General features: G+C 43.7%; 1 protein-coding gene across 1 annotated transcript; it reads right to left on the minus strand.

Moving 5' to 3' along the window:
- Positions 1 to 886: 886 nt before the first annotated feature.
- On the minus strand, positions 887 to 12,754 carry LOC132873343 (uncharacterized). Its single transcript, XM_060908816.1, has 13 exons — positions 12,482 to 12,754; positions 4,152 to 4,229; positions 3,915 to 4,029; positions 3,658 to 3,795; positions 3,481 to 3,552; positions 3,335 to 3,373; positions 3,142 to 3,210; positions 2,973 to 3,053; positions 2,823 to 2,884; positions 2,512 to 2,735; positions 2,250 to 2,409; positions 2,072 to 2,159; positions 887 to 1,941 (listed from the first exon to the last, which is right to left on the minus strand). The coding sequence occupies exons 1-9, from the start codon at positions 12,485 to 12,487 to the stop codon at positions 2,826 to 2,828; spliced, it is 657 nt and encodes a 218-aa protein (XP_060764799.1). The 5' UTR covers positions 12,488 to 12,754; the 3' UTR covers positions 887 to 1,941; positions 2,072 to 2,159; positions 2,250 to 2,409; positions 2,512 to 2,735; positions 2,823 to 2,825.
- Between the last annotated feature and the right edge of the window lie 321 nt (positions 12,755 to 13,075).

The raw sequence follows: 13,075 nt of genomic DNA on the forward strand, positions 1-13,075 counted from the left end.
ACTCATGATTGGTTGGCAGATGCCACTAGGCCTAGGCTATTGGTCACCCTGGGTCATCATAACCACAACCTATATATATCTGTTGTGGTTATGATTAGCTATGATGCTGTATATTCATGTCATTGTTATCCTATCAATGACACACATTTCTTGAGGAAGGAAAATTTGCAAGGAACGTTGTATCAAAAAAGAGCTTTATTTTCAAAATCAGTAAGTACAAGACGTTAAAAAATAAACAAAATGGCAGCATTCGGTCAAAGACAAACAGTAGTTGCCTATACATTCTCTAGTGCAAGAGAGATGTGCAGGATACAAAACTAAACAAAAGCAAATAAGCGCCGTATTTTAGTCCTACAGCTCCGTGAAGTGCATGCTTGCGGTCTCTGAGCTGTGGGGAGCAGGCGGCATCGGACCGACATGCAGTCGTCTGTGGTGGGTTGCCCTGTACTTCAGATCTGCCTCAAGCCTTGATTGCAGCGTAGCACAGAGTTTGCTGAGCTCCGGGTTACGGGACGGCGGAGGCTTAACGATCCACCCAGACACCCCATCCACCACCCCATCTTCCTCATCCGACATCAGGTATACGGTAGCACACTGCCATACATCCATCTCGTCCATAGCAAGGACACCTTGTCTCGCGTCAAACAGCTGTAAAAACGATCGATAAAGAGAATAAGTACTGAGCAATGCACTGCGTATGGACACAACACATGAAAAACACTGAAAAAAAAGTCACATTGACCAAAACTGAAAAATCTTACCCTCTTTCTTCTGGAGCGACTACGAGCCGACTTCTTCATTGCTTCCGCCTGCAACGAAAGATCAGGCTGCTGGTACCTGTAGCTCCTGCGTAAGGTTTCGTAATACGTCTTGCAGGCAGCTAGAAAAACAAATGAGATTACGATTAACAACGTAGCAGTAGGCTAAGCTTAATAAGGGAAAGGAAGAAGGGAAGTGTAGACAGCAGAGAAAGGACAGTCCCTAGTAACACAGAACGTTAATGTACCGTTAGCCTATGGTTCTCTAAAGGTTTGTTAGAACGTAACCAACAACTAACATTTAGAGAACGTTTCCTCATGGTTATGCAGAAACCTAATGAAGCCAAACGTCCCCAAAACGTTGAGGTAACTAACCAACTGAAACGTTATCATTTGGTTACACTATAACCTCCACACAACGTTATGTTTGGTTGTTTTTTTTGTTGTTCTGAGAACTATACGATGCACATCCCTAGTAACAATTTTACGTTCCCAGAACGTTCTGGGCACGTACGCCTTTGGTTGCCTATATGGTGCATATACGTTAGGTTTGGTTGCCACGTGGTTGCCATGGAAAGTTTTTCTGACGTTGCCCAAACGTTTCCTGTTGGTTACAACAACAACCTTCCCCTGCCCTTCCCCTAACCTTGCTGGTTGCATGTTTGGCTCCCTGAATGTTAGCCTAACGTCCCCCTGACGTTGTAGAATGTTATGTTTTAGTTAGATTTTGCTTGCAACCAATTAGCAACATCAACACATAACTGCTAGCACATCTACATGAGAAAACTGTCAGTGATGAATGAACAGGCAAATTTGGCAGGTCTTGAAAGTTTAATGAGATAAAATATCAATAACAAATTTGAATTAAAAAAAATGTTTGAAAATAAAATAGAAAAGTTTCTGAAAGTGTAACGGTGCATTCAATAAAACAATCATATATATACAAAACAGAATAAAATAGAAAAGTTTCTGAAACGGTGTATTCAATAAAACACATTCAAAACAGAATAAAATAGAAATAACAGTTTTTTAAAGTGTAACTGTGCATTCAATAACAAAAACAAAATAGAATAAAAAAAATCACTTCACAAAAAAATAGAATAAAAATCACTGTTCACAAAAAAAGAATAAAAATTCACTGTTCACAATTCAATTGTCCATCCGTTGCTGCTGACCAGCTGATCTGAAAAGAAAAAGGAACAAATGTTTGAAAACAAGAACAATGAGCACATGTCCACAAAAGCATGATAAACCACCCTACTACCAACCACGAAATTTCTGTGATTGCACCAAATTAGAGAGCAGAAGTATACCGTCTGTGTGGTGCAAATTTTAGAGTCTGCCCAAGGCATTCCTCCATTTCAGCTTCCGTATGGCCAGGAAATTTTTTGACACATGCAGCTAGAAGGCAAAATAAAGGAAAGTTACACATCAAAACCTAGTCAGTCAAGCATGGCATAAAAGTGATGTGATCAATATATAAACACTTACCCTTTATAATCTTGCACAGAATGAGGTCATCAAAGGACATTTTGGCCCGTCTGCCCCGCACGCTGTACTGGGCGAGTACCTCATTATTTGCCACTCGGCGTAGCATACGGTGAATGGCTGCCCCTAAACCTGTCCCTCCGACAGTTTCAAGAAAATGTTGCTGTAAAAAAATAAAAATAATTATACAATGAAAATTACTGTAGCGAGCTTATACAATACACACACACACATTATAGACAGACAGACAGACAGGGCAAATTACCATCTTGTTCCTCTTGTCTGGTTGTTCCAGACTCCTATCCAACTCCAGCAGCTCCATCACCATGCTGCATGGTTTAGCCAACACCACATCTTCTTGCTGGAGTTGAGGCGTGTGTGTCGGGGCGTTGGTCTCCACCAATGACTCGATCTTGTCAAACCTAGCCTCGGTCCTGTCAAACTTAGCTTCGATCCTCCGCATCAAGCGACTCATGTGGGCCTCTGTGACTATGGGAACAAATGTGATGGAAGTTGTAATTTATAATGTACTTTCCTGAGTGAGTGAACTAGTTAAGTGTGTATAAAAGTACTTACTTCTCATAACATGGCTGCGATAGCCGAGACACCCTGTCCGTCATGAAGCGCCCGGCTGCTGGCTGAAGTTTTCAAAAAGAAAATATTAGTTTTCCTGTTCATGATTTTGTATTCCAACATCTGTAAACGGGAACTTGAAAGCAACTGTACCTTGAACAGAGTCAAAAGAGGTTTCCAGTGATTCTTGGAGGTGCCTGGCTGACTGAATTGGGTGTAGTGCCTGGCTGCTGGCTGAAGTTTTCAAAAAGAAAATGTTAGTTTTCCTGTTCATGACTTTGTATTCCAACATCTGTAAATGGGAACTTGAAAGCAACTGTACCTTGAACAGGGTCAACAGGACTTGGGCTAGGGTGGTGAGGACTGGCTCCAGTCCCGGCTGGTGTTGACCCTGAAAAGATGGTGCATATGGATGTTAAGTCATTTATTGGGGGGGGTTCTTATACATGGTATTCGCAAAAGAAGAACCTATGATAATACATTAGACATTTACAAATAAATTGAAAAACACTTACACTTACATTGTGGTGGTAGGGGCATTGGGTCCTGCCGACCTGAAAAGAGCACACAAACATCAGATCAGTCACGTAATATGCACCGGTTATTCATCATGAATGTTAGCTCCAAGCTATGAATGATGATTTGGGAACTGTTAACTTACACCCAGGGCTTCCAGGCACAGTCAGAGTCTTGGGTTGCTTCTTGGTTGCTGCTACCACTGGAGCAGAATCATCTGGAAGGAAAGACCATACAATGTGCAATGTAAATTTCTTGTAAATGACTTGAAAATGAACACAGACTTGAGTAACTAATGTTGTCATTAGTGAAGAGAGCTTACCATCATCAGAGGATTCGGAGACAAACCTCCTTGGGCGCTTACGCTGCCTTATTGCAAAAGTGTTCACATCATCCTCTGTCTCAACACTTGAGGACTCCATCAATTGCAAACACTTCTGTTCAGCTTTGGCGTATGAATCTATGGAAAATGACTTTTAGTCAGTAGCACAAAAAAAAAAAAAACAGTGCTGCCATAGAGAGAACAATTCAGTATATTCCACAGTATATTCCATGTAGTGCATAGGAGCGATAGCTCACCTGTTTCGTACCAGGTTTTCTTAACGGGATGTTTGGCCCAAGTTGTATTTGGTGCTCGGCACGTCACAACACGCAATCGCACATTGTGTGTCGTCCAGTAGCAGACCATGCCATGCTAAATATATATAATTTAAAAAATATATAGAACAAGCATATATATATTTGCTATCAAAAGTATATAGGCATATATGTAAGCATACATATTTGCTATGTATCGACAAAAAAAAAGACTCGTACCTCAGAAGTGTGTCCAAGCCATGAAGATGGCACAACCTCAATAGCATTGTCTGTGAACTCAACAACAGTGAAGCTCATCTGTGAAAACAAAGGCATCATTAGCAAGGAAAATGGAGCAAAAGGTATTAGTTCCCTTGGCTGGCCTATGAAAACTCCTGTAGGTGTGAAACAGTCTATTTGGTTTTAAGAAAACATTACAAATAAACATGGCATTAAGATGGACATATTTTCCCAATCCATCCTTTTTACATGGCTAAAACACAGAATCTTCCATTAGCAAAACACATTTTGCATCATATTTTGCAAGTGTACACAGCATTTACCCTAAAAAGAATTCCTCCAAAAAAATCATTGTGATGGTTAAATTGCGTGTGTGGATGTCTCCTAAAAATCATGCAGGACTGTCATGAAAACATTAGTCTGTTTCTGTGGCTCCTCAATCATCAAGGCCTGTTTTGTGAGTTCACATTCTGGCACCAGCTTCATGACACACTGACTCCTTTTCACTCTGAAGCACCCAATGATTCTTGAATCACAAGGATCTGTGAACAGAGGATCCACCCTCTGAAAGACCTTGCACAAAACCATGTCATTCCTTTCTTCAATGGCCTCACAACATTTGGCACCTGCCAAAATGTACGCATTGTTTGGTCTTCGGGTTTTCTTTTTCGGTGCTGGAGCTGTGGGAGTCTGATCCTGGTCCATCTCCGAGAGCCTTTTAGCCACTTGAATTAGTGGTCTATTCCCTGATCGGACCAGACGTTTCAGCTTGCCCAAGTAGTTTTCAAACCGGAAGGCACTGCATGCATCAAGGCATCCAAAGGTCTCTGCTTCATCTGTTAAATGGAGCATGCTGTGCACATTATACACCATGAAGTGTCTGCCATACAGCTCTGCAGTCTGTGACACAAAATACACCATCAGGTTTAGTCTGCATACTTGCCGGCTAGGTTGGGAGAAACCAAAATGTTCAGTGCCACACTGAAAGCCATGAAATGCCTGTACAGTGGCCTGGACAGAATGCCCTTGAGCACTACTTTTCCTGTATACAGGGCAAACTGGCGCAGCTCTGTAGCTTTCCAGCGGTCGACTTCTTCCAAGCTCCTGGGCTTTCTGGTAAAGCAACTTGGTATATAGATTCTCTCAAACCACACAGTCTTCTGCTGAGCTCTTGGAGCTGTGTAGTCAACAGTCTCACCTTCCTGCTTCCCCTCACCCATTCCACTAACAGTTTCCTCATGACACCTAAACAAGCTTGGTGCATGTAATCAATGGGAAACATTTTGATCATATCAATGGGAAGTTGCAGGAATGGGGACACTGTATAGCCCTCAGTTTCCTTGACAGCCATCTCTCTTCTGAACAGGTCATTGGTTCGCAGGGTGCTTTGGACATCAGGGTATGTTACACGGCCGTCTTCCCATGTCCCTTTCTGTGCACATTTGTCACATCCATAGTATCCTGTGCACAGTTTTGTTGCTTTGACCATTGCCTTGGCAGGCGCATCACATACAACACAGCACATGACAACCATTTTCCCTTGAATTCCGTTTTCAAGCAGATCCTTCATTTCTGCAACCACATCATTGAGAAACTCCAAATCATTAGGTTTAGCAGGGCCAGATGTTAAGGTGACAGGAAAAACATGAGTTGGACTCAGATGGATGGCACACAAGACAGGCCACAGAGTGGTCTTGCTGTTTTTGAACAGTGGAACACCATCAATGTTCAGAGACAACTCCAGGGTGGTTATTTTTTTCAGAACCTCTTGTGGGTAGTGGTTTAGTTGTGCTTCAATAGCTCTCCTTAAACCAAAGTGAACATACTCCATTCCTGATACCGGAGTTGACCTGATGTCTCTTGGGGTTGAGAGAAGGGTTCTTGCTGTTGAAGGCAACTCTGTGTGTCCATTGGCTTTTAATCCTACAAGAAGGTCATCAAGTGCAGAGTGTGTAATCTGGTGTTTTAAGGCCCAGTGTTATAAAAAGTCCTTTAGTGAGCTTTGTGGGTCGTTTTCCTCAATGTAAGAGTCACTGGTGTCACTGCTATCCTCCACATTCATGGGTGTGCTCCACAGCGCATCTGATGCAAACTCAGTACCAACACTACTGCTTGTTGGTACTGCCATGCACTCTGGCTCTTCTTCATTCTCCTCTGCCAGTAGTACAGATTGTTCTTGCAGTTGCTGCTGATGTTGACGAAGCCTGGCCGCTTCGAACTGTCTTCACCTACAAAACAACAGCAGTGTCTGTACAAAAAATTAAGTGACGGGGCATGCCAAACAAATTGTGCAATTGCAATTTTTTTTAACAGCTGCGTGGAGGAAAGGAGGTGAGAGGAGAAATTGGCGCATCTGCTCAAGTTTGTGGCGTGCAATTATCAACTTGTATGCATTCAATTGTCTCTGTTATTAGTTAGCAATAGAGGTAATTTGCTATCACCAAATCGCCGATTATCAATGAAAGGAGAGGGAGAGATGGCGGGCGCACATGTTTTGGCGGCCACTGACAAAGCCTACTTCAGTGTTATGCTGCCCCCATGGCTGCAAGTTGTAACTGCACCCTTACCGCAGCTTACCGCCAGGGCCCCTACCGTTCTGCGGCAGACAGGCGAGCATTCTGAACTAGCAACAAGCTGTACGTGCATAAGGCGGCATGAAGCAAACTGTAAACAAAGCCAAAACGAGAGACTGGAATCATAGTCAGTAACAAGCAAGGGTCGGTGATCAGCAAACAACATGGTAGAAAGAGGACAAAGGGCGAAAATGTGAAAGAGTGAGCAAAGAGTCAGAAAACGAGAAGCGGTCAGAGTAAACAAGGCTTGGTATGAACTGAATGGAGCAGAACAATACTTTGCACTGAAGTGGCATGTGTGAGAGGCTTAAATAGGGAGAGCGGTGATTAGGAGAAATGAGTGTCAGCTGAACTCCATAATTGGGAGACAGAGGGTGCTGTGAAACTTGGAGATTGTAGTTTGAGGTGTCTATGTTTGTAGTCAGAGCATTCTCAGTCAATTTACTGACAGAACCCCCCCTGAGGAGCTCCCTCTGGGAGCTACATTCTTCCTGGAACACCCCCTACCTCTGGGTGCTGGCTTGTCAGGATGTAGAGTGTGGAATTCTTGCTTGAGAAGTGGGTCTAGAATGTGACCCCTCCCAATGTACCAGGTACTCAATTTGTCCCCCTTTTTGTCTTGAGTTGAGGATCTTATTTACCTGGTAGACAGGTTCACCATCTATGTTGAGAGCTGGGTACTCCTGGACCGGTGCGTTCTCAGCAAGGGGCCCTGGGATAGCAGGTTTCAGACTGGAGATGTGAAATGTGGGTGTTAAACTGCTGTGATGGGGGCGTTCCAGATGGTACAAGACCTTGTTTTTGCAATGTATGGCCTTGAATGTTCCGATGTATCGTGGCTGGAGCTTTATACAGGTGTTAGGTTCTCTTAGGTTCCTTGTTGCCACCCATGCTCTGTCGCCTGGAGAAAAGTCTGAATTGTTTGCCAGTTTATCAGCATACTCCTTATACCAAGCACTGATGGTTTCTTGATGCTGGTGGACCTCTTCCCATATTGTCTGGCTGCATGAAAACCAATCTTCTACTGCTTGTACATGGCTGGGCGCATTGTTCCACGGGAACAAAGTGGCTGGTAGCCGAGTATGCAAGGGCGTAGCTGGGGGGGGATCCTGGGGTGACTCCCCCCTTTGTTGGACCATATTTTTTTTTCAATAGCCGCATAAGAATATTAGAAAAGCACCCACTGTAATTTTTCTAACATTTTTTAAAACTAGATTGTCACCGCAGCCTCATTTGGATTTCTGTAACCTTGTATGGACTTCCTGTGGTTTGGGAGCAAAAACCCAGTTCTGCGCAAGCGCAACATGATCACACTAGAAAGCATGGTCAAGCTGCCAGTGTAGCTGCAGTCTTTTGAGTTGTGAATTATGAGTATTTCCTCGTGTTAATAATTCGCCATGTCAAAACAAGTGAAACTTTCCTCCTCCTTTCAACATGAAGAGAGGTAAGCAATTTATTATATTTTTTTCCATCAAAGTTGCATTTTGTGGCTTCGAAGCTAAGTTTTAGTGTGCTGTTTCTAGTACTCAGTTCTAATGTACTCAGGCTGCCAGTCAGTGTGACCTCCCCTTTGAAAAATCCTAGCTACGCCCCTGGTATGCACTGAAATGGTGTCAACTGAGTTGCGGAGTGTTTCAGGGAATTCTGTGCATACTTGGCCCATGGGAGGAATCATGCCCAGTCCCCCTGGTCATGCATACAGAAAATCCTTAAGAAGCAGCCAATTTTTTGATTCACTCTTTCTACTTGGCCATTTGACTGGGGATGAGACCCGGACATGAAACTCACTGACACCCCCAGTCTTTCCATGAAGCATGTCCAAAAGTGTGAGATGAACTGAGGGCCCCGATTGCTGACAAGCTCTCTGTTCCTCACATCATAATTTCTTTCGCAGATGAGTTTTTTCTGGAAAAGAAGGCTACAGGATGAGTTTTCAACTTCTTCCCAAAACATTGTGACAAAATGGCCCCTACTCCAGTATCAGATGCATCTACCTCAAGGATGAAGGGCTTCCACGGGTTGGGGTGCTGTAACACTGGAGCAGAGGTGAAAGCTTGCTTCAGACAACTGAAGGCTTCTTCTGCTGCGGGGTTCCACTGGAGCTGCTTGGGTCCCTTCTTGAGCAGGGCAGTTAAGGGAGTGGCAATCATGCTGAAACCCCTAATGAAACGGCGATAGAAGTTTGCGAAACCCAGGAAACATTGGAGTTCCTTGATAGAATTGGGAGTGGGCCAGGAGGTGACCGCTGAGACCTTGGGTGAGTCCATGCTAACCCCTTCAGCACTGATGACATAGCCTAAGGAGGAGATAAATTTCTGATGGAACTCACATTTTTCCACTTTGACGTAGAGGTGGTCCTTAAGCAAGCGATTGAGAACCGCTCTAATGTGATCCTCATGGGTTGCTTCGTCTGGAGAGTACAGTGGTGCTTGAAAGTTTGTGAACCCTTTAGAATTTTCTATATTTCTGCATAAATATGTCCTAAAACATCATCAGATTTTCACACAAGTCCTAAAAGTAGATAAAGAGAACCCAGTTCAACAAATGAGATGAAAATATTATACTTGGTCATTTGTTTATTGAGGAAAATGATCCAGTATTACATATCTGTGAGTGGCAAAAGTATGTGAATCTCTAGGATTAGCAGTTAATTTGAAGGTGAAATTAGAGTCAGGTGTTTTCAATCAATGGGATGACAATCAGGTGTGAGTGGGCACCCTGTTTTATTTAAAGAACAGGGATCTATCAAAGTCTGATCTTCACAACACATGTTTGTGGAAGTGTATCATGGCATGGTCAAAGGAGATTTCTGAGGACCTCAGAAAAAGTGTTGTTGATGCTCATCAGGCTGGAAAAGGTTACAAAACCATCTCTAAAGAGTTTGGACTCCACCAATCCACAGTCAGACAGATTGTGTACAAATGGAGGAAATTCAAGACCATTGTTACCCTCCCCAGGAGTGGTTGACCAACAAGGATCACTCCAAAAGCAAGGTGTGTAATAGTCGGCGAGGTCACAAAGGACCCCAGGGTAACTTCTAAGCAACTGAAGGCCTCTCTCACATTGGCTAATGTTAATGTTCATGAGTCCACCATCAGGATAACACTGAACAACAAATGGTGTGCATGGCAGGGTTGCAAAGAGAAAGCCACTGCTCTCCAAAAAGAACATTGCTGCTCGTCTGCAGTTTGCTAAAGATCACGTGGACAAGCCAGAAGGCTTTTGGAAAAATGTTTTGTGGATGGACGAGACTAAAATAAAACTTTTTGGTTTAAATGAGAAGCGTCATGTTTGGAGAAAGGAAAACACTGCATTCCAGCATAAGAACCTTATCCCATCTGTGAAACATGGTGGTGGTAGTATCATGGTTTGGGCCTGTTTTGCTGCATCTGGGCCAGGACAGCTTGCCATCATTGATGGAACAATGAATTCTGAATTATACCAGCAAATTCTAAAGGAAAATGTCAGGACATCTGTCCATGAACTGAATCTCAAGAGAAGGTGGGTCATGCAGCAAGACAACGACCCTAAGCACACAAGTCATTCTACCAAAGAATGGTTAAAGAAGAATAACGTTAATGTTTTGGAATGGCCAAGTCAAAGTCCTGAACTTAATCCAATTGAAATGTTGTGGAAGGACCTGAAGCGAGTAGTTCATGTGAGGAAACCCACCAACATCCCAGAGTTGAAGCTGTTCTGTACGGAGGAATGGGCTAAAATTCCTCCAAGCTGGTGTGCAGGACTGATCAACAGTTACCGGAAATGTTTAGTTGCAGTTATTGCTGCACAAGGGGGTCACACCAGATACTGAAAGCAAAGGTTCACATACTTTTGCCACTCACAGACATGTAATATTGGATCATTTTCCTCAATAAATAAATGACCAAGTATAATATTTTTGTATCATTTGTTTAACTGGCTTCTCTTTATCTACTTTTAGGACTTGTGTGAAAATCCGATGATGTTTTAGGTCATATTTATGCAGTAATATAGAAAATTCTAAAGGGTTCACAAACTTTCAAGCACCACTGTAGATGAGGATATCATCTATGTACATGATGGCATATTTGCCTAGTATGTCCCATAGAACGTCATTAATCAAGCACTGGAACAAGCTAGGTGCTGAAGAAAGGCTATAAGGCATTACCCGGTATTCAAAATGGCCGGCGTTAGTGCTGAAGGCAGTTTTCCACTCATTGCCCCTTTTGATTCTTATGAGATTGTGGGCACTGTGTAAATCGAGCTTGGAAAAGATTTTAGCTGACCTGAGTTGCTCCGAGGCTGCTGGGACCAGAGGAAGAGGATATGGATACTTTACGGAAACCTGATTAAGTCCTCTATAGTCAATGCATGGCCAAAGACCACCACCCTGTTTTTCCACAAAGAAGAAGCCTGCCGAAGCTGGAGATCTGGAAGGGTGGATGTAGCCTTGCTTGAGGGCCTCCTGAATATATTCTTCCATCGCTGCATGCTCCTTCTGGGAGAGTGGGTAGATACAGTCTTGTGGTGGTGCCATACCTGGTAGCAAGTCAATTGCGTAGCTGTATGGACGATGAGGTGGTAACCCACAGGCTTTTCCCTTGCTAAATACTTCCTTGAGATCCATATAACATTCAGGGACACTGCCAAGGGAATCTGGTTGTGGACTTTCCACCAAGGTAGATGAAATGCTGACTTTGGGTCAAGCGATGCAACCCTGGAAGCAGGCGGGTGACCACTGGAGTATTTCTTTATTTTGCCAGGAGATCAAGGGGTCATGAATTTGCAGCCAAGAGTAACCGAGGATGATGCTGTGGTTCTCAGTAGAGGTGACGTAGAGGGAGATGAACTCTGAATACAATGCCCCCAGCTGGATGTGAAGGGGGGAGGGGCGTGCCTAGTGACGAGACCCTCTCCTATGGGTCCTCCATCAATGGCACAAATGCTGAGTGCACTTTGGAGAGAGGTTGTTGGCAGGTTGAACTGCTGGGTAACTGATTCGCTGACAAAGTTCCCCTCTGCCCCGATCGATAAAAGCAGAGAGGATGTGCATGGAGTTTGCCAACTTTAACAATACAGGAACCTTGAACGATTTAGAATTGAAAGTTCATGTTGGACTCACAATACATACTGGACCTGCTGTGGGAGCTGCATGAGACTGACAGATGGGACACTGGTTGAGCTGGTGCTCGGCACTCCCGCAGTAAAAGCATAAGCCCTCCCGTTTCCTCCTGAGACGTTTGGAATGTGTCAGCTGGGTATGTGACACCTCCATGGGTGAACAGCCTTCTGATGACTGAACTGGCTGCACACTTTCCTGAATGGAGGAGCGGTGTGTCAATAGATGATCCAGGTGAATGGCTAGGTTGATGAGTGAGTCCAGAATACAGTGTTCATCTCTGCAGGCGAGCTTGCTGAGAATCTCGGGATGCAGGCCTTGACGAAAAACTGCCTTTAATGCTGGATCATTCCACCCACTGGTGGCCTCCAATGTCCTGAAGTCTAGGGCATATTCAGCCATGCTACTGGAACCTTGTGAAATGGTGAGAAGGCTCTCTCCTACTTCAATTCCCTCGGGTTCATGGTCAGATACCCTCTTGAATTGAGTGAGAAACTGCTCATATGACTTTGTTTGCTCCCCTCCTTGATACCAAACGGCACTAGCCCATCAGAGTGCCTTACCAGTGAGAAAAGAGAGGAACTTTGCAATTTTATGTTCTTCAAACAGGTTAGGCATAGTAGTGAAATACATGTAGCATTGTAGCAAGAAACCCTTACATGCATTAGTGTCTCCAGCGAATCTTTCCGGAGTAGGAAGTTGCAGCGTGGGGCTCGGAGGAGCCTCAGAATGCACTAGGAGGGCCTGCAACATCACAGAAGCTAGTTGTGCCATTCATGTGTTGAGGTCCGCTAGCATCTGCTGATGTTCTCCCAGAAGGCGTCCCTGGGCGTTAAGTGCAGTTTGTTTAGCTTCTTCTGCTACATCCATGGTGGCAAAGTATCCTGTCAGAGTGCAGGCACTTATAGACGTACAGTGGTGCTTGAAAGTTTGTGAACCCTTTAGAATTTTCTGTATTTCTACATAAATATGATCTAAAACATCATCAGATTTTCACACAAGTCCTAAAACTAGATAAAAAGAACCCAGTTAAACAAATGAGACAAAAATATTATACTTGGTCATTTATTTATTGAGGAAAATGATCCAATATTACATATCTGTGAGTGGCAAAAGTATGTGAATCTCTAGGATTAGCAGTTAATTTGAAGCTGAAATTAGAGTCAGGTGTTTTCAATCAATGGGATGACAATCAGGTGTGAGTGGGCACCCTGTTTTATTTAAAGAACAGGGATCTATCAAAGTCTGATCTT

This window comes from Neoarius graeffei, chromosome 25 (assembly GCF_027579695.1).
Source record: "Neoarius graeffei isolate fNeoGra1 chromosome 25, fNeoGra1.pri, whole genome shotgun sequence".
In the NCBI taxonomy this organism is placed as follows: Eukaryota; Metazoa; Chordata; class Actinopteri; order Siluriformes; family Ariidae; genus Neoarius; species Neoarius graeffei.

Coding starts and splice junctions, on each gene's coding strand:
- LOC132873343 (XM_060908816.1), bottom strand. Junction 4,030..4,151: donor GGCTTGGACACACTTCTGAG/GTACGAGTCTTT, acceptor ATATATATTTAG/CATGGCATGGTCTGCTACTG. Junction 3,374..3,480: donor TGTGCCTGGAAGCCCTGGGT/GTAAGTTAACAG, acceptor TGCTCTTTTCAG/GTCGGCAGGACCCAATGCCC.